This window comes from Rhinolophus sinicus, linkage group LG15 (genome assembly GCF_036562045.2).
Source record: "Rhinolophus sinicus isolate RSC01 linkage group LG15, ASM3656204v1, whole genome shotgun sequence".
Lineage (NCBI taxonomy): Eukaryota > Metazoa > Chordata > Mammalia > Chiroptera > Rhinolophidae > Rhinolophus > Rhinolophus sinicus.
The window spans coordinates 23,004,616-23,030,221 of NC_133764.1; the positions used below are offsets into that span (position 1 = coordinate 23,004,616).

Genomic DNA, 25,606 nt, shown 5'->3' on the forward strand with positions numbered 1-25,606 from the left:
TTCTTTTTGTTTCTTGTTTATAAGATTTCATGAGATTTTTAAAATTCTGCTATAAACCACCTAGGAGATAGTTGTACTTTTACTGATTTTATGTGACTGTTTCCCACTTTAAAATTAAATGTTTTGGATTATCTGGGCCTGGAGGAAGATCCCACTATTGAAACAGTTATGGTTAGTAGTTCATTTCTTTAAAAAAAAAATTGATATGTCAGTTATATCTCAATAAAGCTGAAAAAAAATTGGTAGTTCTGTTTGCTAGTGGATCAACTATTAGTTTTTCAGAAGGTTTGATTTGGATTTTTGTTTTAATTACAGTCTATATAATTAGTTCTCAGCATGTTGAGGTAAAAGAGAATTGCACCAGCAAGCTTTCAATTTCTTCATCTCATTAGGTTTTTAACACGATTATTAGTATCATAATCAGCTATGATGTTTTCTCTTGCAGGTTTTCACATTCTCTGATTTGCAGGGTGTCTTGATTGGCTAATTTAGGCAAATTATTTTGATTGTCTTGATGATGGTTGGCTGATTAGAACACAGCAGGGGTATAATTTCTTCCTGAGAAATGTTGCATTCTTTTGTTTTTTGGTATCAGAACACTAAGAGGGTTTTTCTTTTGTGTACATTCAGTTATGATATTTGCCCATATCACTGGTAGAATGCTTGGAAAGCAATTGCATTAGTGACAGAATAAGCCTGAATGCTGTTAGTGGAAAAATTGGCAGTATGAGGATGAGGTAGGATGAAGGAATTTACTAAAACTATAGTAAATTTACTGTAACTGTAGTTTTCTGTGTTTCTGTGATTTTTGAGTGCCAAAAGAGGTGACTTTCTATAAAATTGAAGAATTGCTCATTAATCCTGCTTTCCCATTGCACAGAACTTCTTGCCATCTGTTCTGAATGCTTCATGCTTAAATTCAGGACTTTCCTGTGAAGCTAAAAATTTGCTCAAAAGTTTCAAAAAGTTTGCCTATAACATCTTAGCTAACCTTAATGAAAGTGGTTTTGCTGATTGATGGCCTTTCCCACCTCTGCCAAGAATTAGTCAATCTCTTTCATTATTTGTAGTAAAGGTATTTCCATTCAAATTGTTTGCTTTCATGCCTTTCAGTTACTCCAAATTTTATTAATTAGTTCAGTGGTAAAGAAAGCGGGTTTTTTTTGTTACTACTGTTATGTTTTTGAAGGAAAATTATTTTGGTCCTACAATTGTACACACTTGAATAAATGGTGTACTAAATAAATATTTTAGTTAATTAATAGTTAAGGCATAATAGAAGAGTGTATGCTTAAAAGATTGTTTTGTCACTTTCCCTGCCTTTTTTGAGAAAATTTCATGGAAGAATTTTTCACCCTTCCTTTTTTTGACCTCTGTTACTTTTTTAGTTAATGCTCTGAAAATCATACCTCTCAAGAATAAAACCAAAACTAGAGTATATAAAGCCCTGAAAACCTGACAGTGCAGCTAGCTGAACATCTTGCCTAACCTTGAAATCATCCCCATGTTCTTCACTGTCATTCAGGGATACTAGAGAATTATTTAGAATGAAAACATCATCAGGAAAAGATCAGTGCTGTATAAAATCCACTTTCAAAGGGCTTTTAAAGACCCAAGTCCAGACAAGGGGTTTCCCAGGCTTGCTAAACAAGCTCCTAGAAGTCTGTTAAATGCAGTTTTACAGTTAAAATGCCAAGGAAAATGTAAGGAGATTTAGTGACTGTGCAAGCTACAGTTAAGGTGAGGTGTAATATCTGTGGAAAGTATTCAAGAAGTTCTCTGTAGATCCAAAACCACAAGTTTTCAGCATGAGTTTTGTATTTTAAATCTTCAGTAAGCAATAACTTTCTGAGTTAATTAGAATATTAATTAATTAGAATACCCATTGTTCAAGCATCATTGCTTATATGCTCATATTGCCTACCAAAGATCAACTCTCTTTAACATTAGAATCCAATAGTTTCAAATTATTCCCCTCACTGAAGTTTTTTTTTTTTTTTTTTTTTTTTTTTTAATTAGTTTCAGGTGCACAAGACAAAGCAAAACTTAGACATTTATCATTTATATCCCTCACACTGTGTGAACCCCCCTCCCCCCATCCACTATCCCTCTGTACATTCCCAAAACCTCTCACCTTCCCCTTATCCCCACCCCCCCGCCCCTCTAGCAACCCTCTGTTTTTCCTCCATGTTTCCAAAACTGTTTCTGATTAGTTCATTCACTTATTCTTTTCTTTAGATTCCGCATATAAGTGAGATCATATGGTATTTGTCTTTCTCTTTCTGACTTATTTCACTTAACATAATGTTCTCTAGGTCCATCCATGTTGTTGCAAATGGTAAGATTTCTTTCTTCTTTATGGCTGCGTAATACTCCATTGTATAAATGTACCACAGTTTCTTAATCCAGTCATCTACTGATGGGCATTTCGGTTGTTTCCAGGTCTTGGCTATTGTATATAGTGCTGCAATAAACATAGGAGTGCATAAAGATTTTTGAATTGGAGTTTTGGATTTCTCCGGATAGATACCTAGGAGTGGGATTGCTGGATCATAAGGTAGTTCCATTTTCAGATTTTTGAGATATCTCCAAACTGTTTTCCATAGTGGCTGCACCAATCTGCATTCCCACCAACAGTGCACCAGCGTTCCCTTTTCTCCACATCCACGCCAGCACTTGTTGTTTGTTGATTTATTGATGATAGCCATCCTGACTGGGGTGAGGTGGTATCTCATTGTGGTTTTTATTTGCATTTCTCTAATGGTTAGTGAGGTTGAACATTTCTTCATATGTCTGTTTGCCATCTGTGTGTCCTTTTTAGAAAAATGTCTCTTCATGTCCTCTGCCCATTTTTTAATTGGGTTGTTTGTTTTTTGGAGTTGAGTTGAGTGAGTTTTTATAAATTTGTGATATTAACCCCTTATCAGATATATCATTGGCAAATATCTTTTCCCAATCAGTAGGATCCCTTTTTGTTTTATTGATGGTTTCCTTTGCTGTGAAAAAGCTTTTTAGTTTGATGTAATCCCACATGTTTATTTTTCCTCTTACTTCCCTCATGAGGATATATCAGTAAAAATCTTACTCCGGGTAATGTCTGTGAAGTTTCTTCCTATATTTTCTTCTAGGAATTTTATGGTTACAGATCTTACATTTAAATCTTTAAGCCATTTTGAATTTATTTTTGTATGTGGTGTAAGGAGGTGATCCAGCTTCATCTTTTGTCATGTGTCTGTCCAAGTTTACCAGCACCATTTATTGAATAGACTGTCTTTACCCCACCGTACATTCTTGCTTCCATTGTCATAGATTAAATGGCCATATAGGCATGGATTTATTTCTGGACTCTCTATTCTGTTCCATTGATCTATGGGTCTGTTTTTATGCCAGTACCATGCTGTTTTGATTACTGTAGCCTTGTAGTATAATTTGAAGTCAGGTATTGTTATACCTCCCACTTTGTTCTTATTTCTCAAGATTGTTGAAGATATCCGGGGTCTTTTGTTATCCCATATAAATTTTAGGATTATATGTTCTATTTCTGTGAAAAATGTCGTTGGTAGTTTGATAGGAATTGCGTTGAATATATATATTGCCTTAGGCAGTATGGACATTTTAACTATATTAATTCTTCCTATCCATGAACATGGTATGTGTTTCCATCTATTTGTATCTTCTTTCATTTCTTTCTTCAGTGTCTTATAATTTTCTGAGTACAGATCTTTTACTTCTTTGGTTAAATTTATTCCCAGGTATTTTATAGTCTTTGGAGCAATTGTAAATGGAATTGCTTTTTAATTTCTCCTTCTGATGTTTTATTATTGGTATATACAAATGCAACTGATTTCTGAATATTAATTTTGTATCCTGCTACTTTACTAAATTCATCTATCAGCTCTAATAGTTTCTTGGTGGAGTCTTTAGGGTTCTCTAAATATAGTATCATATCATCTGCATATAATGACAGTTTTACTTCCTCCTTACCGATTTGGATGCCTTTTATTTCTTTTTCTTGTCTGATTGCTGTGGCTAGAACTTCCAGCACTATGTTGAATAGAAGTGGAGAAAGTGGGCAGCCTTGCCTTGTTCCTGATTTTAAGGGGAATGGTTTTAGTTTTTCCCCATTGAGTATGATGTTAGCTGTGGGTCTATCATATATGGCCTTTATTATGTTGAGATATGATCCTTCTATTCCCACTTTCTTAAGGGTTTTTATCATGAATGGCTGCTGAATTTTATCAAATGCTTTTTCTGCCAATTGATATGATCATATGATTTTTATTTTTCATTTTGTTAATGTGGTGTATCACATTAATTGATTTATGGATGTTGAACCACCCTTGCATACCAGGGATGAATCCCACTTGATCATGGTGTATAATCTTTTTAATATATTGCTGAATTCTGTTTGCTAGTATTTTGTTGAGGATTTTTGCATCTATGTTCATTAGCGATATCGGCCTGTAGTTTTCTTTTTTGTGGTGTCTTTGTCTGATTTTGGGATCAGGGTGATAGTGGCTTCGTAAAAAGTGTTTGGGAAGTCTTCCCTCTGGATTTTTTGGAAGAGTTTGAGGAGAATAGGTGACAATTCTTTTTTGAACGTTCTGTAAAATTCACCTGTAAAGCCATCTGGTCCAGGGCTTTTGTTTGTTGGGAGATTGTTGATTACTGATTCAATTTCCTTGGTGGTAATCAGTCTATTCAGGTTTTCTGTCTCCTCTTGAGTTAGCCTTGGGAGGTTGTATGCATCTAGGAAATTGTCCATTTCTTCCAGGTTGTCAAATTTGTTGGCATACAGTTGCTCATAGTAATTTCTTAGGATTTTTGTATCTCTGTGTCTGTTGTCACTTCTCCTCTTTCATTACTGATTTTATTAATTTGGGTCCTCTCTCTTTTTTTAATGAGTCTGGCTAAAGGTTTGTCAATTTTGTTTATCTTCTCTAAGAACCAACTCTTGGATTCATTGATCTTTTGTATTGTTTTTCTGGTTTCTATTTCATTTATTTCCGCTCTGATCTTTATTATCTCCTTCCTTGTACTCCCTTTGGGCTTATTTTGTTGTTCTTTTTCCAGATCCCTTAAGTGTGAAGATAAACTGTTGATTAGTGATGTTTCTTGTTTCTTTAGGTAGGCCTGCAGTGCTATGAACTTCCCTCTTAGGACTGCTTTCGCTGCATCCCATAGATTTTGGGTCGTTGTATTTTCATTTTCGTTTGTCTCGAGATATCTTTTGATTTCTTCCTTGATCTCCTGTTTGACCCATTCATTATTTAGTAACATATTATTCAGCCTCCATGAATTTGTGTGTCTTCCAGTCTTTTTCCTGTAGTTCATTTCTAATTTCATAGCACTGTGGTCAGAGAAGACAATTGGTATGATTTCAATTTTCTTAAATTTATCCAGACTTGCTTTGTGGCCTAACATATGGTCTATCTTGGAGAATGTTCCATGTGCGCTTGAGAAGAACGTGTATTCTGCAGCATTGGGGTGGAATGCTCTGAAAATATCGGTTAAATCCAAGTGGTCCAATGTGTCATTTAAGGCTGTTGTTTCCGTATTGATTTTCTGTCTGGAAGACCTGTCCCTTGTTGTCAGAGGTGTGTTGAAGTCCCCTACTATGATAGTGTTACTGTTGATCTCCATCTTTATGTCAGTCAATATCTGTTTTATATATTTAGGTGCTCCTATGTTGGGTGCATAGATGTTTACTAGGGTTATATCCTCTTGTCGAATTGATCCCTTTATTATTATATAGTGTCCATCTTTGTCTTTTAATATTTTCTTCATTTTAAAGTCTATTTTGTCAGAGATAAGTATTGCAACTCCAGCCTTTTTCTCATTTCCATTTGCATGGAATATCTTACTCCAACCCTTCACTTTTAGCCTGTGTGTGTCTTTTGATCTGAGGTGAGTCTCTTGTATACAGCATATACAAGGGTCTTGCTTTCTTATCCATTCAGCCACCCTATGTCTCTTGATTGGAGCATTTAAACCATTTACATTTAACGTGATTATTGATAAGTACATAGTTATTGCCATTTTTAAATTTGTGGTTAGATTGTTTTCATCTTTCTTCTATTTACAGAAGTCCTTTTAGTATTTCTTGCAATGCTGGCCTGGTGGTAATGAATTCCTTTAGCTTATTCTTTTCTGGGAATCTCTTTATCATTAACTTTAAATGATAGCCTTGCTGGATAAAGCAACCTAGGTTGTAGGCCTTTGTTTTCCATCACTTTGAGTATCTCCTGCCACTCCCTCCTGGCCTTCAATGTTTCTGCAGAAAAGTCATTTGATAGTCTTATGGGAGTTCCCTTGTATGTAACCCTCTGTCTTTCTCTTGCTGCTTTTAGGATTCTCTCTTTGTCTTTAATCTTTGCCATTTTAACTATAATGTGTCTTGGAGTGGACCTGTTTGGGTTTATCCTGGTTGGAACTCTCTGCACTTCCTGGACTTGTATGTTGGTTTCCTTCATCAGGTTAGGGAAATTTTCAGACATTATTACTTCAAATATGTTCTCAATCCCTTGTTTCTTCTCTTCACCTTCTGGTATTCCTATGATGCATGTTGTTGCGCTTGATGTTATCCCATAGGTCTCTTAAACCATCTTCATTGTTTTTTATTCTTTTTTCTTTCTGTTGTTCTGTTTGGGTGATCTCTGCTAACTTGTCTTCTAAGTCGCTGATTCGATCCTCTGCTTCATCTAACCTGCTGTTAATTCCTTCAAGTGAGTTCTTTATTTCGGTAACTGTGTTCTTTAGTTCTAACTGGTTGTTCGTTATGATTTCTACATCCTTCTTGATGTCCTCTCTAAGTTCCTTAAACATTCTTATCATCAGTATTCTGAACTCTGTCTCTGACAGTTTGGTTACCTCTGCTTCATTTAGTTCCATTTCTGAAGGTTTCTTCTGTTCTTTTATTTGGGATATGTTTCTTTGTTTCCTCATTCTGGCTGACTCTCTGTGTTTGCTTCGATGTATTAGGTAGATGCCCTGGAGTTCTTAGTTCTTGCTGGATTAGTATATAATAAATGTCCTTTATATTTGACTTGCACTACTTCGTTCTTCTCCCCTGCGTGTGCTCTAAAAGTGACTCTTGTGTTGTGTATATTGTCCTGTTAAAGAAGATCCTTAATTGCTTTTCGCTTGTGAGTAGGTGGAGTTAACTCCTAGGCTGACTAGTTGTGAGACTTGGCTTTGCCCACGCAGGGTATTCTGCTGTGTGAGGGTTGACCGCTTAGATGTGGTTTGCCCTTTGGCCTCTATGTGCCTGTAAAGAATCCCCTCTGAGTGTGTCACTTGTAGGTCAAACCCGGTAGTACTCTGGCTTGGTCTGGAGTTGGCCGCTGGGTATGTTGAATCTTGTGCCTCTTAAGCTGGGCACTGCAAGAAATCCCTGCGCGAGTCTCTTCGCTGTTCTGCGTGATGAGCAGAGAGTCCTTTGATGGGTTATAAGCTTCCCGTTTCTGATAAGATCCGACGGAGAACTCAAAAAGTGCGCCCCGCTGCCGCCATTGCTATGACGTCACCCTGTATGTGTTTTATACATACAAAAAACCCTTCCTTTCTTATCTCTGGATCTATGTCATGCCCTAGAGAATATCTACAGCTTTAAAACTTTTTTGTTTCTCCCTGCTATCCTCATATTTCTGGATTTAGTTTGAATAGGGACATGTACAGGTAAAATCTGCTAGGAAAGGAGCCCAGCAGTGAGTTGTTCCCGGGAATTACTGTCCACTGCCTATTTATAGTGACATAAAGTGGTAAATCAGTTATATTAGCAAGTGACTTGATTTGTCATGAGTGTAGGAAAAGTTGCTTTAGGACATAGAGAAATTTAGGTTTAGGTGTAGACTGGATTTTCTCTGAAGATTGAATGGCAGAGGAGTTGGGGTGTTTTTGTTTTAAGCCCCTTAGAAATGATTCGTAGTTACGCAGCAGGCAAGGGCAAATATTACTGAATTCCATCCAGAATCTACAAGAGGCAGGACGCCTTGGCAGGAGTTGTACAAATCCAGGGCTCACTGTCATGGTGCTGCTCTAAGGTCCTCTGCTGGTGGCAGCTTGCTTTCCACGAAGGATGCTTAGCCTCTGTCATGTCATCTGATGTGTGCTTGCCCCATAGTTAGTGTAGTGTGAAAAAGAGGAAGCTTTCCGTGAGTGTTAGAGGTGAATCCCTTGATCCCTCAGGCTTCCTGGTAATCCACTGTGATGTATGCAGTCTCCCCTGTTCTGCACTGTGAAATCCCTATGTTATTGAATAGAAGAGAGAATGCGACATTCTCAAGGAGAGGAGGAAGGTTACCAAGTTGGGTTCAAGAACAACATTGGCTGGTGTGGAATGAAGCCGAGCTGTTACATAGTCGTCTCTCAGACTGCTTCAGCACCAGAACAAGGCAAATGCGGGCCAGAGTAAAGGTTCCTAGAGAGTGTGCATCTTGTTAAGATATACATTCAGTTGCCAGTGAAGGCTGGAAGCATTTCTAACACTTCCGTGTTTAAACTCCTCAGTCCCTAGAGAGCTATCCACTGGAATGTCTGCTGCTTCGTTTCTGGACTCTGTAGGGAGACTGTTCTTCTGAGCTGGAAATGTTCACCGGCGTTAAGGAGGCTTGGTGTCAAGTCTGTTTCCATCACCATCTAATTAAATCAAGTACCTATAATGGGATTTGAATAACTGCTTTTTCTTTTTCTGAGGGATAAATGTTTATTTTAAAAGCATAATTTGTATAGTTTATATACTGTTTATCCAGATACTACCATCTTCTTGTTAAATCATGTTTTTGATGGAAAAAATGATAAATTGCAATTACTTAATGCTGTTTTATAATTCAGATTTACTAATTCAAAACCACATTTTTCAGATGAGTGAGATTTTACTAAATGCTAGGATAGAACTATACACCTAATAACATTAATTCTGAGACCTAATAACTTTATTAAATACATGAAATAGAAGAACTTCTAATATTAGGAAGACACTATGGATCTGCTCATATTCCAGCAGCAGAGATAAAAATATTTTTTAGCATATTGCTGAATGGATCACAATGAAAAAAATGGGCATATTCTTTTAACATTTGGGGCCAAAAAAATCTACAAATTCCAGGATAAATGTTCTCATTCATTTCTATGAAAAATCAAAAATGCTTTAAAAGAATGAATTGTAATGAATATCCTTAGAATATGTTTATAACTACTCCGCCATCTTGACCAGAAATCTCACTTAACTGCTTAACATCAATATTTAAACAGAAAGTTTGAGGATAAACAAGCCTATTCTAAATATCTCCTTCTTTTGAAAAAAACTGAAGCCTTAAATGCAAAAGAACAGGCTCTTTGAATGTCTGCAGCTATATAAGCTATAGTTCTCTAGTTTCACGTAGTATTAAGTCTCTGTTAGTTTCACTCACATTTCAGATTCCAAAAAGTACAGCAGAAAGTGCTGGTTAATTGGAATATAAGTACTCCATTTTTTGAAGCTTTCCATATTTTTTTCAGCCAAATTTTGTTAAGGATACTGAAATGTATGTTTTCAGGATTTCTTCTTATCCTTTGAGCGACCACCTTAGCAAAAGCATTAGGTCCAAAAACTGTGATGCGATTCTAAATCAGTTTTGCATCCGTTAAGTTTCTTTTTGTTTCTTGTTTATAAGATTTCATGAGATTTTTAAAATTCTGCTATAAACCACCTAGGAGATAGTTGTACTTTTACTGATTTTATGTGACTGTTTCCCACTTTAAAATTAAATGTTTTGGATTATCTGGGCCTGGAGGAAGATCCCACTATTGAAACAGTTATGGTTAGTAGTTCATTTCTTTAAAAAAAAAATTGATATGTCAGTTATATCTCAATAAAGCTGAAAAAAAAATTGGTAGTTCTGTTTGCTAGTGGATCAACTATTAGTTTTTCAGAAGGTTTGATTTGGATTTTTGTTTTAATTACAGTCTATATAATTAGTTCTCAGCATGTTGAGGTAAAAGAGAATTGCACCAGCAAGCTTTCAATTTCTTCATCTCATTAGGTTTTTAACACGATTATTAGTATCATAATCAGCTATGATGTTTTCTCTTGCAGGTTTTCACATTCTCTGATTTGCAGGGTGTCTTGATTGGCTAATTTAGGCAAATTATTTTGATTGTCTTGATGATGGTTGGCTGATTAGAACACAGCAGGGGTATAATTTCTTCCTGAGAAATGTTGCATTCTTTTGTTTTTTGGTATCAGAACACTAAGAGGGTTTTTCTTTTGTGTACATTCAATTATGATATTTGCCCATATCACTGGTAGAATGCTTGGAAAGCAATTGCATTAGTGACAGAATAAGCCTGAATGCTGTTAGTGGAAAAATTGGCAGTATGAGGATGAGGTAGGATGAAGGAATTTACTAAAACTATAGTAAATTTACTGTAACTGTAGTTTTCTGTGTTTCTGTGATTTTTGAGTGCCAAAAGAGGTGACTTTCTATAAAATCGAAGAATTGCTCATTAATCCTGCTTTCCCATTGCACAGAACTTCTTGCCATCTGTTCTGAATGCTTCATGCTTAAATTCAGGACTTTCCTGTGAAGCTAAAAATTTGCTCAAAAGTTTCAAAAAGTTTGCCTATAACATCTTAGCTAACCTTAATGAAAGTGGTTTTGCTGATTGATGGCCTTTCCCACCTCTGCCAAGAATTAGTCAATCTCTTTCATTATTTGTAGTAAAGGTATTTCCATTCAAATTGTTTGCTTTTCATGCCTTTCAGTTACTCCAAATTTTATTAATTAGTTCAGTGGTAAAGAAAGCGGGTTTTTTTTGTTACTACTGTTATGTTTTTGAAGGAAAATTATTTTGGTCCTACAATTGTACACACTTGAATAAATGGTGTACTAAATAAATATTTTAGTTAATTAATAGTTAAGGCATAATAGAAGAGTGTATGCTTAAAAGATTGTGTTGTCACTTTCCCTGCCTTTTTTGAGAAAATTTCATGGAAGAATTTTTCACCCTTCCTTTTTTTGACCTCTGTTACTTTTTTAGTTAATGCTCTGAAAATCATACCTCTCAAGAATAAAACCAAAACTAGAGTATATAAAGCCCTGAAAACCTGACAGTGCAGCTAGCTGAACATCTTGCCTAACCTTGAAATCATCCCCATGTTCTTCACTGTCATTCAGGGATACTAGAGAATTATTTAGAATGAAAACATCATCAGGAAAAGATCAGTGCTGTATAAAATCCACTTTCAAAGGGCTTTTAAAGACCCAAGTCCAGACAAGGGGTTTCCCAGGCTTGCTAAACAAGCTCCTAGAAGTCTGTTAAATGCAGTTTTACAGTTAAAATGCCAAGGAAAATGTAAGGAGATTTAGTGACTGTGCAAGCTACAGTTAAGGTGAGGTGTAATATCTGTGGAAAGTATTCAAGAAGTTCTCTGTAGATCCAAAACCACAAGTTTTCAGCATGAGTTTTGTTTTGTTTTTTGCTTTTTTTTTTCCTTTAAAGTTTTAATTTCTGTTTTTTGTCTCATCAAAGAGAAGTTCGCTAAATAAGGATTTGGTTTAGGGCAAGAATAGAAAGGTAATTCCCTACAGTTGAGAGGTAGAGTGGTAGGGATGAAAGGGCATGAGCTCTGGCATTAGAGAGACCCACATTCATGTTCTGGCTGTATGATCCTCGGCATATCACTGGATCCTGCCTTCCTCAGCTGTGACCTAGGCTACCTACCTCCAGAGGTTGTTGAGAGCATCTGAGGGGACAACACATGAGAGCGCCTGCCACCTAGAAGGCTTTCATTTCAGTTCATGTTTCCTTCATGGTTCCTAAAGCTCATTGAGGGATATTTAGGCAGCTAGTCCTGGTCTCTCTGCCTTGTACCAGTAAGTGTTTGATTATATTGCTCTCATAATGAAGAAGATGCCTAATGAAACCTCCTATAGAGGCAAATAGTAATGACTTGATTTCCAACACTGCCAGTAGAGCTTCCCATCCGAGAAACAGGGGTATTTGGTGTTAATATGTTAAATTTTAGAAACTAATGGACTCTGCTAATTGAATTCATCTTTGTTAATTAATAAGGTTCTGGTAAATTGGTTGCTTTCTTTCGTAATGCCCTGCAAAAGAGCCGTAAGACCCAATGATTCCAAGTTCACTAGTTCCACCACATTCTTTCCTATACACATAGTGGTAGTGACCAAAGTAACATTTTGTACTTTTCTGTCTTGAGACGTTATTGTTGTTTAAACCCTTGAAATTATTGACTTGAGAGTGAATGTGGAAAAAACATGGATTGCGGATTCTATGCTTTCTGGCTAGTTTACATTTTAAGAGTTTCTTAAGGAGAAACTTGGGAAATCAGTCCAGTACCTACTATGCAATGCTGTAGCATAAGCGTCTGTTGTTTTATTTGCCAGGTTGTGCCAAGAGCAACACCAGGAAGATTTTTTTTTTTCACTTGGCACATGAAATAAACACTGATTTTTTTTTTTTCTTAGGAGAGGATAGCGGTTGAAGTTAGGTTTAGTAGTGTGATGATTGTCAAATTTGCAAGTGGGGTCAAAGTGATGGTTACCCAGAGGATCATTCATATTCCCTGGGCTCGGCTTAGATAAGGAGCATGTTTTCTAGGAAACGGCCTTGTAGATGCTTGACTGCTTCTGTACTATGTGTTTATTCCCAAAGAGCCAAAGGACTGATACGTTTCCCCCTTCTTTTAACACAGAGAGAATTCCCTAAATTTTTCACGTTCCGAGCAAGGGATAAGGTAAGAACTGATTCCTTCCCTCTTATTTATTTATTTATTTATTTATTTATTTATTTATTTATTTATTTTTCCTTAAAAGCCCAAGTGTGGCTTATTTTTGCCGTCTGCTCTTCTTGTCATCCCCCCCCCCAATTAAACTTGTGCTTCCCTTTGCCACACATGTGTCTTAGAACGAAAGAAAACTCCCTTCTGAAAGAGTTTGGTATAGAAAACAAATGTATTGCCCTCCCCAAAGAAAAGCAATAACTTTCAAAATCATCCTTATGCTTTAGGATATTAAAGGACTGTTATACTTAGTAAGATTATTCTTGTCACCTGCAGACAGTTCATTTATACTCGCCTCGTTTATGTGCATTCGTTTTTCAATTTTAAAATACAAAATTTCAGCCCATGTTGGTTTTTTCTTTTCACCAGCTTATATTTTTGGCGCACTCTCTCTATTCTCGCAGTTGACATGGACTCTTGGAAAATTTTAGTTTCAACAAAACATACAGTAAATGTTAATACAGCTCTTTAAAAAGATAGATAAATAATTATATACCTATGGATATAGTATGCTCCAAAGCCAGGTATCATAATTTTTTAAAAATTATGTCTATTTGCCCAGTATTTACTATGTCCTTTGTACTGTACCAGAAATGGCAAAAGTATAAGACATGGGTTTTGCCATAAGTGTTTTAGACTTGTTGGGAAAACCCAGAACACTGGAATGTGAGTGAAGTAGTTAATGTGAAGCAGTTTATAGTCAATTATAAAAAATGAATTATAAACATATTAAATGCGACAGGAGTCTGAGGGAATTGATGTTTTTTTGTTTGTTTATTTTTAATGGAGAGCATCCCCACTTGTGAAAGCATACACGATGAAAGCTTGGGAAGGAAAGAGGTACTTTAGTGCCTAATCTTATGTAAGCTATAGCATTATCCTTATATGTAGCTATTTTTGTTATTCATTAGCACACCATAGCTTATGTTTTTCTGTTTTTAAGCATATTTTTTACATACACAGTCATAATATAATTGTGTTCCTGCCTCTCGTGAGCTTTTCTTTCCCTTGAATTCTTGTCCGCAGTTTGAGGAGGATCGTATCTATCGTCACTTGGAGCCTGCCCTTGCTTTCCAGTTAGAACTGAACCGGATGAGAAATTTTGACCTTACTGCCATTCCTTGTGCCAATCACAAGATGCACCTGTATCTTGGGGCAGCCAAGGTGGAAGTGGGCACAGAAGTGACAGACTACAGGTTCTTTGTCCGTGCAATCATCAGACATTCTGATCTGGTCACCAAGGTGGGTGTTGTACTTTAATGGGAAATGATCCCTGAGGGGAAGGACTGAGGAACAGGCATGGTTCAAAATCAGGTTTTCATTGTTTATATCAAGGCTCTTTGTTCTTTCTCATCTCACTGTCTAATAATGAGCAGAAGTCAGAGTCATGTCTCTCACAAAAGTAAATATTCCATAAAATAAAGGTGTGTGTTATTTTTCCCCCTTTCGTTTGATTTTTGTTGGTAATTGATAGCACTCACTTGGGAAAAGGAAAAGCATGCTAACAGAAAAATCACAGGAAGAGTTAGGCGATGATCGAAGATAAGGAGAAAATTTAGAGGTAGCCCCATTGTAAACATGTCTGGAGGTAGGGTGGTTTCTGTACATAGCAAGATGCTTCCTGATATGTTAGTTATTACCGCATCCCATAACCATAATCTTTCTTTAACTTTTCCTTTCTAAACTGCTCTGTTGGGTATATATGAGATGTTACCCTATTGGGGTTCCAGCTCTGGGGATGCCCGGCATCTCCACCTGTTGGAAGGAAATGATACCCTGAGAGGCAGGAGGAAGGGCTGCAGGAACTCTTTGTCTGACCCTTGTTGCTCCTGCTGCCATGGTTATTGGGCTGACTGGGGAGAAAGGAAAATAACGTCTGTAGCAGGTGCCTTGTGATTTATGACATATGACTGCTTAAGTGATTATAACAGCCATTTCTGTATTGCCTCTTTTAAAACACATTCATGTTGATGGTGATTTCCTGCCTAGGAAGCTTCTTTTGAATACCTGCAAAATGAAGGGGAGCGGCTGCTCCTGGAAGCCATGGATGAACTGGAAGTCGCTTTTAACAATACAAATGTCCGTACTGACTGCAACCACATCTTCCTCAATTTTGTGCCCACAGTCATCATGGACCCGTCAAAGGTACCTTTCTCCTTAGCTTCTCTCCCCGCACTAGCAAACACGAGCAGGGAGCATCATTCATATTCTTCACTCTTGAACCTGGAAACAGGTAGTCTTGGTCAGCTGGTTGAGCCCTTTATCTTTAAAGTTTACAGAATACTTGTAAGACTGGGTTTGTGGGATGGTGTCAAAACTGTGATATAGCCACTAAAAGCAGACCTCAAAATTGACGGTGGCATGATATTATCTTGCTACTCATCTATGAGCAGTACAAAAACATAAACCCTCTTTCTCTTCTTCCGTTGGTACCTGTTTTATGGTATTAGTCATGATAGCGGTCCTATGCTATATAATCCCCTAGGATTTCTCATTTAGAATAATTAACTTTACTATATTTGGGCATTTTGGCAAAATTAGTGCCTCTTTGTACCAGATGTTACTTATCTGCTGGCGCTGGGAAATAACGCACCTTCCCAAACCGTCTAACCTATTTCTCTTTAGTATTTTTCCACAGGGAGAGAATTTGGCTGATAAGGATTTTCACATGTATTATATATGTTTTCTTCTCTGAGGCTCTATTCTAAAATGCATTCCATATAATTTAAGGTTGGAAAACTAGGTGATTCTGCACTTGACCTTTTACCAGGTGTAATAAAGACAGGCTGCTCTCCATTTCTGCTCCCTCTAACCTTTTCCTATCATGATATTGTGGAATTTGGATAGGGGAACCAACATATCCCTTTCTCAAGATCAGTTGTAGGCGTGGACTTTTGCCTTTTGAACTTAGTATCTAAGACCTGAGAAATAGTTTTCTCCTTTTTTTTCTTCAAGACTCCAAACCGCTGACCAGTGGCTTTAGTCTGTCAGGAAAGCCAAAGACAGGGCTGCTCACTGAGTATCAAGTCTCATCATGTAGTTTTAAGCAAAGGTTCTCCTGAACATTCCGGAACCAATGAAGCCAAAAGATTTAGAACATGGCCCGGACACTATATAACTGTACATATTGTTAGATTTAACTTACCATTTCTCATTGAGTTTTTGATATCAGCCTCTCTGTTCCACTCAAAACACTCATATACCCTGGCACTGCTTTTCTGATCGTAGATAGCTGTTCATTTCCTATATAGAAAGATTGTTGACCTTTCTTCCCTTGAGAAAATAAAAGAATAGGTATCTCTTGGTTAACCAGCAAGTGTGGAAATAGAGACGTTAGCTTCTTGAAACTCATTTTAACGTGAAATTCTCTGTTGCAGAAACATACTGCCAGGGTGGCACATACTTCTGAAGAACCACAAGAGAAGGGTGGTTTGAGATATTTTTGAGATTTTCTAAGTTGAGAAAGCGTTTTAGAAAGATACTTCATTTAAGAAAATGTTAACTTGAAGCAGCTGCCTGCAGCTGTGTTGGAAAAAATGTTTTTGCTTTAGTATGTCAAGAAGGAGAAATCACATCTGAGGCCTTTTGGTTAAAATAACCCACCTAACCCTGAAAACTAGAAGGACTAAGCTGCCTTGGTATAAAGCTTAGAGAAACTAGGGGACATCTGCTTCATATACTTAAATCTCAGTTTGACTTGGCTTCAAAACTCTGTTTAGAGAGAACATGCTAGCACCACCTACACATTGCCTATTTTTAATTTGTACAGTTTACTAGGAGACATATATTATAAAGTTTAATAGAAATGTACGGAAAAAAGCTCATGATGGTAATTGCTCTGTTGATTTAAAGTCCTGTAAGTACAATGAAACATAGTTACCATGCATATAAATGCTACTTAATAGCTGTTTAACTAGAGATTTTATTCTTATTTGGGGCTTTCTCTTAAATCCTATGGCTTGTAATTTTAGATATTGCATGTCTTTGATATAGAATATGAATATAATTGGGAAAGGGGAAGGGAGTTGCATGGATTTGGATGTTGTAAGCCATAGAAAACCACTCAAATGACAGGCCAGCATGAAATTGTCCCTGACTTGTTCTAAGCAAGAGTAGGGTTGGGGAGAAACTGTGACTTTTTGTAAGGAAACCAGCATCTTTTTCCATTCCTGCTCTCCTAAGGATGGGCAGACCTGAAACAGTTCCTAGTTACAAGGTATTTAAGTTTTGTGCTTGGTGATGTGTCTGTGTCAGATTGAGGAATCTGTGCGGAGCATGGTAATGCGCTATGGAAGTCGGCTGTGGAAATTACGCGTCCTCCAGGCAGAACTGAAAATCAACATTCGGCTGACACCAACTGGAAAAGCAATTCCCATCCGCCTCTTCCTGACAAACGAGTCTGGCTATTACTTGGACATCAGCCTGTACAAGGAAGTGACTGACTCCAGGACAGCACAGGTACAGTGGTCAAGCAGGCTCCTCAAAGTTTCGATTTGGTCCCACAGATAAGCCACTTGCCCTTGTTATGGAAGACCCCAACTCATAAATCCCATTGGTTCACCTAGTGAGGTTGCCCTCTGTCAGCATAAATGGCTGCATGAGTTCAAAAAACTTCATTCGCCTCATAAGATGTGCCTATGTTCCCAATCATGGGTGTTACAAAACCTTCAACCTTTTGTCATGTATTGGTGAGCCCTAACAGATGCCAAGTGACCGTAACTGCAGAGGTAATTGTGTAATTTAGGGCTCACTCTTAGAAAGCTCTTGAGTTACTTAAGCAATCTTGTCTTTTCTGATCTGATTTGTCCTTCTTCCTGTTTTCAGCCTACTTAGACCACTCACTGGCAAGTAAGAGGAAAATTGTTGAAATATGTCACCAGCTTCTACCTTCAGAAGGAAACTTTCAACATAATATAATAGCTTGAGCAAGATTAGACAGTGATTTTATCATATTTACCCATTATGTTATTCCATTTACACACATTATCTTTTCCTTCAAAGAGTTCAAAATATTATATAGCTATAAAATAGCAAAATGGCAAACTTTAACCCACTTGTTGGGTAGAAAAATCAGCAATGTGAAAATGGAAAATGAATTTTTTAGTAGATTGGTTCTATGATAACAGAAAATTTCTTTTAATCTGTTTTACCATGTTACTTTCTAAATATTTGGGCGATTTGCTGTGATACTGGATTTAGGTTGGTCCTTCATTGCTCATGGCTTTTTAAGAACTGGGATGCTATTTCAGGTCTTTGGCCTGAACTTAGGAAGTGCATTTCTTGTGGCTAAAGGATGAGCTTGCTCCACTATGTGTACACAAAGTTTTCAGTCTGTTCTATACATTGGATGCCAAGGACAGATTATATGTCTCTTGTTTTTATCTATGTCCTTTTAAATCTGGGAATAGAAGTAAGAAAAGACATTTTTGCCAGTACTTTGAAGATGAATTTTAAAAATCTGAGTTTGGATAGCTGTCAGAGCGACCTTTTATTTTGTGCTTTGATTCCCAGTTAGATGGCTAGAGAAATCTATCCCAAGAGAAGTGAACAGTTAAAACAGAGAGAGAGAGAAGTGCATAGGAGCACAATGGGTGAGCAAGAGAAAGATTATTCAATAATTTTTGCTGTATTTGATATTTTTTAGGGCAACCTTAAAGACATTTCAGTCAAAGCTTTCCATGAGTAGGGATATTCTTAATTAACTTCTACAATGGCTTCGAGGCAGGTCTATTCTTTTGAAAAATAAGACGGCCGCTTGAGATTTCAGTGTTTATGATAAATAAGTGTGTTCTTCATAACTACTTTTTTTTCCCTTTTTTAAATTTTTTTATTAGATAGCTCTTAGATTTCCCTCATATTGGCTAGCGGTGGCACGGGCCCATAAGGCACACTGCCTTCGATCAGGGATTCGTACTATGCCTGGCACAAAATCAGCACCCACTAAGGATCTGAAAGAATGAATGAGCTGCCTTTAGCCTGAGGAAGAACCCCTTTTACCATGGGTCATGCATATTTAGGAAGCCCTAAAGGGAGAGGTCTCCCTCCGGCTCCTTAGTTGAGAGAGTTCAACAACTGCTGCCCCATGTGAGCTGAAGGGCCCGTGGCTGCAGGAGGGACCCACAAGAGAAACAACGTCTAACTTAGTACTGGCACTCCTCATGCCGATCTGATGCTTTCTGCCAATTTGATTTTTCCCTATCTTGGTTCTAGTGAATCATTATGTAAATGTAAGATGATATAGGACCATGTGTATCATTCATTCATTTGTTCATTAATTTAACCCTTACTAACCACTGATAGTGTGTCAGGCAGTATGGCTACAGAGATTAAAAAGTGATCTCTGTTCTTAAGACATTTTCATCGCTATGGAAGAAGACAGATAATTAGTTTCTCTGTAGTAGGATTATGATTCTGCCATCATCAGATAAGTACAGGGTTCTAAGGAAACACACTATGTGGGATCAGAGATTGTTTTCCAAACAAGCTCTTGATGGCATCTGGTTCAAGGTGCGTGATGTATTAAATGTGTACATATTTTATGAACTTGTAAAATGTGTACTTTACCTATTTTTAATTATGTCCAGTATAGTAGAAAATGGAATTAACATAGCTGATGATTCGGAAGCTTCCAACACTATCCTTTACTATCAACCTCTTGCTCTAGCACATCGTTTATTCTTTCTGCCAATAAGGAGCAAGGCTGACGGGCTGGATTTTCATTCTGTTTCATTTTCCTTATATAGTCTGTGGTATTAGCTGTAATGAGCACTCAGGCAGTTATTGTGGGGAAAAGAGATTTCGGTAATCCATTGCATAAGTCAGTTGATTTCCAATGTATGGTGTGTGGGAGAAATATACACTTAAAATCACCTTTATTTAGATACAATTTACATATAATAAAATGCACTCATTTTATGTGTACAGGTCAGTTTATTCTGAAATTGTATTCACTGTGTGCCATCATCACAGTCATGACAGAAAACATCTTAACATTCCCCAAAGTTCTCTTGTAAATCCAGCTCTTCATACTAACACCCTGGCCTCAACTCAACACTTTGAGTCTCTTAAAACATCACGATTCCTAAGACATTACGAATTCTACTTCCACATGGTGACTTCCACTGTTGGTCACATGGTAGAGGACTGGGAACTCTATTCTGTGGGGTTTTGAGGAGGCCCAGACAAATTTTGCCTCCTAGGGCCTGACTGACAGTTCAGCAGAACACATTTGTTCCCTGATCTAAGGGGCTAAGGGTTCACTTAGCTGGAGTCTACCCAGGAGAGTTAAGCATTTAATTCTCTTCTTATGCCTGTGTAGTAGGTCCACAAATTATTCATTAATAGTAGACTTAAGCTTATATAATTTTAGTCCTGAATAGCTATGTGGGTATATACACATACTCTTACATCCAAATCTCCATTTGTATTCACTGCACTGGGAATCTGTGTTTTATGTATTCATGCATAAAGTGCCTAGTTTAGTGTCATACAACCTCTGGGCACTCAATAAGTATTAATTGATGTGAAATAATGGCTCCCTTATAAATATTGATAAGCAAATAAAACTAAATATATGCAGTGTGAAGTACTCTTCTAGAAATATTTAAGTTAAAATGATTAAAAACTAGTGTCGTGATTTTATTATGTGACAATATAAGTATTGTAGGAGCTATTCACTAGTAGACATACTGTATTGGTGGAAACGTGTATATATATTATATAGATATATATAATTTAATAAAATATTTATTTTACTATACACTATGTCTTATTAACTAGCCAGATGGGTGGATGAAGTCCACTTGTGGCAGAAATCTTTGAGGCACCATCTAATCAAATAGACTAAAGCAGATGATACAGTAGAACCTTGACCTGGCCTTCTACTATTGGGGAAAGAACAGAATTCTCTTCAGTGCACTGCTGTTCCTCAATTTAAATACCAATAGCACTGCTCAGCCTGGTTAGTTAACATGCTTTGTTTCTGAACATGTGAGATGCAAGTCACTTTAGGAGGCAAGCATTGTCCGTCTGTCTCTGAAATGTGGAATTTACACTGTGCTTTCTTTTTGATTGCAACTAATCCAAAGGTGAGTACAGCCTATGGTGTGCCGTTGGTTACATGCTATTTTTTTGTGGTTGGTTAATCTGTAGAGAGGTGAGAGCACCACGTACCCAATGTTAAGAAGCATATCTTAGCTACTCAACCAAAAATGTTTCAAGAAATAGCATTCGTGAAAAAAAGCCCCTCTAGGCAGCTATCTGATTTTTTTTCTCTGTCTCAATTCCCCAATGCCATCCTCTTTTTCCTACAGATCATGTTTCAGGCATATGGAGACAAACAGGGACCATTGCATGGAATGTTAATCAACACTCCATATGTGACCAAAGATCTGCTTCAATCAAAGAGGTTCCAGGCACAGTCCTTAGGGACAACATACATATATGATATCCCAGAGATGTTTCGACAGGTAAAGGTGGTTAACTGGGGGGAGGGGGGCTCTTGACATGTTCCAAAGAGACAAGGTTTTCTCGAATCTCCATCAGATGCAGCTTAGACTGGAATGGGGCAGTCCCAAAAGGCAGGAAATATCGTGACATTTTTCTCATTTCTATCTAATTTGGGATTTGATGACTGCCAACTTAGATGTTAGATAGTTCTTCATGAATTAACAGGAGGAATGGTGAGAATAGAAGCCTCCATGGAGTAGAAGAGAGTAAACTGAGACCGCATGTCTTTGATGGTAGTTTACAATGACCTGTGTGAAAAGTTATGTTCAGGTATGTATTTCCTAAGCCTATATTCAAATTATGGATATTAAAGAGGTTTGAAACTCTAGTTCTCATTTTCCTATTTTCCAAGATAACCCAGGCCTCTAACCAATAGCCTAGGTTAATATGATGAGAATCAATACAGGTAACATATACAAATGGATATAGAGTCCATAGTACACGTTTAAAGTATCATTTCTTTTGTGGGAGATGTATTATAGCTGAATAAAAACTAGCATGAGAAAATATGATATTATGAAGTCTTATCCTCTATATGAAAATAAATTCCTTTGATCTGTATGGTGAATCATCTCTATGCTGCAGATTTTTATTCCATCAATAGAAGGCAAGAAAAGTATATCTTCCAGCAGAAAATGCAACAGATAAAGAATAAAGTCTCAAAAGAACACTGAATTTGTCCTTAGAAAAAAATCTATGAATATAGGATTTTCCCAAATCTCCTAGTTAATACCACCCGTATTACCACATTTGAATTTTACTGAAGTAATATATGTGGCCTTGGTCAATAGTCTCTGTAATTCCTGTATTCACAAATAGAAGAGATTTCCTTATAGAACCACTTGTTTACAAGTTTTCTCTCTTGAAACATAGCTACCTTCATTCAGCATTACTGGCATTTTTAGCCTAAAAGTTGAGTGTTGATTCTGTTTTCACACTTCCAGTGCTATAAGTAGAAATCGCATTCCATATAATTCTTCCTATAGAATAGACATAAACACAGTAATTAGGACATTTGGTATGAATGAGTCGTGTTGGCTTTAAATGTTGCTTTGAGGCAAGCAAAGAAACAGTTGAACTAGTTCCCACTTCATGAGGCATTTGTTTTGGTAATATGAAGTTGGCACGGAAATCATTATGGTTTTTAAATGGACACGTGCATCTATCTGTGTACTCAAGATGGAACAGAATTGACTTGCACATTTACAAATAGCCATACACCTCTAGTGAGCTAATTCCTGCTTGTGGGCCTGTAGCTCTGAAAAGATATTAGAAAAAGGTTGCTTCTCCTGAACCTCTAGTACAGACTTTATTCTTGCCTTCTTGGGGTTCTTCGTATCATGTCACTTTCCTGGTTATTCTTATATTGCTAAGTTTCTCTAGGATTTTTCTTCCTTTTTTAAAGGGAGATTGATGTTAATTTCTTTTTTTAATTTTCCTAGGATATTGTTAATTATGGTGTGTTTGTTAATGCTCTAATGCTGTATTCAGAATCTCTCAGTGGTTTGACTTTGTTGGAAAAGTTGAGTGATTTTTGGCATGTAAAAAATATTATGTGAAAAATAATTATAAGTCTATTTTACCTAAGAATGAGAATTGTAGAATTTGGTCTAATGCTTGAACACTCAGCAGAACCCTGGGGAAAGAAAGAGCAAAAACAGATTGACCAAATCTTAGTATTTATTTGTGTCCATGTTTAAATGCTGATTGTCACTGATCAGTCAAACTTCTCTCCTCCACTAGTCCCTGATCAAACTCTGGGAGTCTATGTCCACTCAAGCATTCCTGCCACCACCACCTCTGCCTTCTGACATGCTGACGTATACTGAGCTCGTGTTGGATGATCAAGGTCAACTGGTCCACATGAACAGGCTTCCAGGAGGAAATGAGGCAAGTATCTTATCTCTGTGCCCACTAGTGTCAGCTTTTCATGGGGATGGTCATTAAATAGTATTAAGATCCAAGAGGAGGCAGCAGCATAGTAGTCTCATTGGTAGAATTCTTTAGAGAGAGACCGTTGAGTTGATATCATGGAATTTACTCTTTAATTTTTTTAAGTGTGATAATGTATTACATTTTTATAAAGTGATATTATAATTTTGACTTTAAAAAAAGAGTATTGTTTTCTATTAGATATACATACTAAAATAGTTACATATGAAATGATCTAATATCTAGAATTTACTTCAAAATAATGGAGGATGAGTGTGGATGAAACAAGATTGACTGTTGTTAATTGAAGCTAGATGATACTAGATACATAGGAATAGATTATTTTCTCTATTTTTGTATATGTTTGAAATTTTGAGTTTTTTTCCTATAATAAAAGCATTTAAAGTATTGTTTTGCTTGGTATTTTTCTTTACTTGGGTACCTATTTGTATACTAGTATACATACTTTGGTATTTTTTTTATGCTTAGGTAATTTGATCTAGTGCTGTTGTGAGCATGGTAAATATATTCGTTTCTTAAAGGAGATCAATCAGAACCAGAGGTTTAAACATGAAAGAAAATACCAGACAACTCATTTCTGGTAGTTCTCCAAGAATGCATTTTCTAGCCTCGGAGTCCTTTCTCCTATAGTGCACTATTCATAATGATATAAAGTCATATGCTACCCCATACCCTATGCCTACCTCTATGCATTGAGATTCTTCCTGATTTTAAATATGCTTCTAATGTACAGTTATAACAGTAATAAACCAAAACAGAGATACGCTTTTATTTCAACCTTAGATAAATCTCATTCCTTAAAAGGAGTAATCTTTACCTGGGTGTTCACCGTAAACAAGCTGGGTAGACCTATGGCGATAATATGCATTTTTCCGCATTTCATGCAGTATCTTTTTTTAAAAAAAAAATGTTGCTATATGTGCAAGGTGTATGGCTGTTTCAGTAAGTACACCAGTAGATGCCAAAAATAGCTGATTTGGTATTAAGATGGATGCAGTCATTGGACCAGATGGAGGGTATCAGACTTGTAGGAGTTCTAATCTAACGCCTTGACAAATAGCAAAGGCAAGAGGCTAGGGAGGAGGGATGCATAGAATTTTGACAAGAGTAGGTATATACTCATTAACACACTAAGTTGAAGCAGAGGTTTGTGCCACTGTGTGTAGCATGTGCTTAGTGAGCCCCTCAACAGCAAAGCTTCATTGTGCTAGACTTAAATTCTGATTCATTGAACAGTGTAGTCTTCAGGAACGGAAGACACCCTTGTGAACATGGGGCTGAGAGAAAACGGTTTTAACTAATGTAATTAAAACACAGAATGAGATTTTGGGCCACGTGAAAGCTAGCGGCAGTGCTGTGTGAAACCTCTTGCCATGATCTTTCTCTCCTGCTTTCTCTCTGCTCTCATTCTGTGTTTGAGCGAATGGAGACTGGGGGAATAGTGAAGTCCCAGAGGGACAGAGCTGTTCTTGCTGAAATTACAAGCACAGAGCTGCCTGGGCATGAACATGTAGTGTTTACTCTGCCAGTATGAATACAAATAGTCTTATTATACGGGACTCTGTACCCACAGACCACACACACACACACACACACACACACACGAATAAAAAAAAATTAAAGGTTTTTTTTAACCCTTTTTAACACCCAGCAAACCTTGATGGAAAAGAGATGTCTTACACTACAGCTATGAGTAGTTGAGTCAGTACAGGAGCCTTGTTTCTCTTTCCCCAGTGCTTTAATCATCTTGAAAGCCAGAAATCTGAATAGTATTCCAAAAATATTTTTTTTGCTTTTTTGTCAGTTCATACTTTCTTCTTGTTCTACTCTTTCCCCTCCTTAGTTGCCTATTTTATTTGTTCACGTTTCCTTTTCTTCAAGTGACAGACTAGGATTGAGGCTCAGCATTAGCTTGCTATTTTTGAGTCTTTGAGCTCGGGAGGAGTGACACTGATGTCCTTTTGTGAGCAGTTAGTGAGTAATGCCCGGGATGGCTGGTGAAGTCAGTCAGTGGCCGGAGCTTAGATTATGGGACACCGCACGACAGGAATGAGGTTGGGGTATTAGTTTCAAACTCTGTTACCAATAGCTTGAACATACAATGGAGCTTGTCCACTGAGAGACTGACCAATCTAAAGATGGCATTTCAGCAGTCAGCTCCTGAGGGACAGCTGTGCCTAAGAGATGACGACATGTCAATAGGATGTATTTCCTCATGCTGAGCCCAGTTTTATCAGGGCAAGTTGACTTTCAGCTATTGCAGTTTAATTTTCTTTGGCCAAAGAGACAAGTTTGTCATGAGCCTGGCACTCTACATATTACCCCAAGAATGATGTGAGGGGAAAGAAAAGAGCTCATGCT

General features: G+C 37.1%; 1 protein-coding gene across 17 annotated transcripts in view; it reads left to right on the top strand.

Annotated features, from left to right (window-relative positions):
* ACACA (acetyl-CoA carboxylase alpha) overlaps positions 1 to 25,606 on the top strand; it is a 268,765-nt gene that overhangs the window by 156,430 nt on the left and 86,729 nt on the right. For all 17 annotated transcript variants that reach the window (XM_019732514.2, XM_074320146.1, XM_019732521.2 and 14 more), the window contains 6 exons: positions 12,698 to 12,739; positions 13,811 to 14,026; positions 14,774 to 14,929; positions 17,039 to 17,242; positions 21,097 to 21,252; positions 23,036 to 23,182. In XM_019732514.2, coding sequence (XP_019588073.2) covers positions 12,698 to 12,739; positions 13,811 to 14,026; positions 14,774 to 14,929; positions 17,039 to 17,242; positions 21,097 to 21,252; positions 23,036 to 23,182 — 921 coding nt within the window. The remainder of the gene's footprint in view (positions 1 to 12,697; positions 12,740 to 13,810; positions 14,027 to 14,773; positions 14,930 to 17,038; positions 17,243 to 21,096; positions 21,253 to 23,035; positions 23,183 to 25,606) is intronic.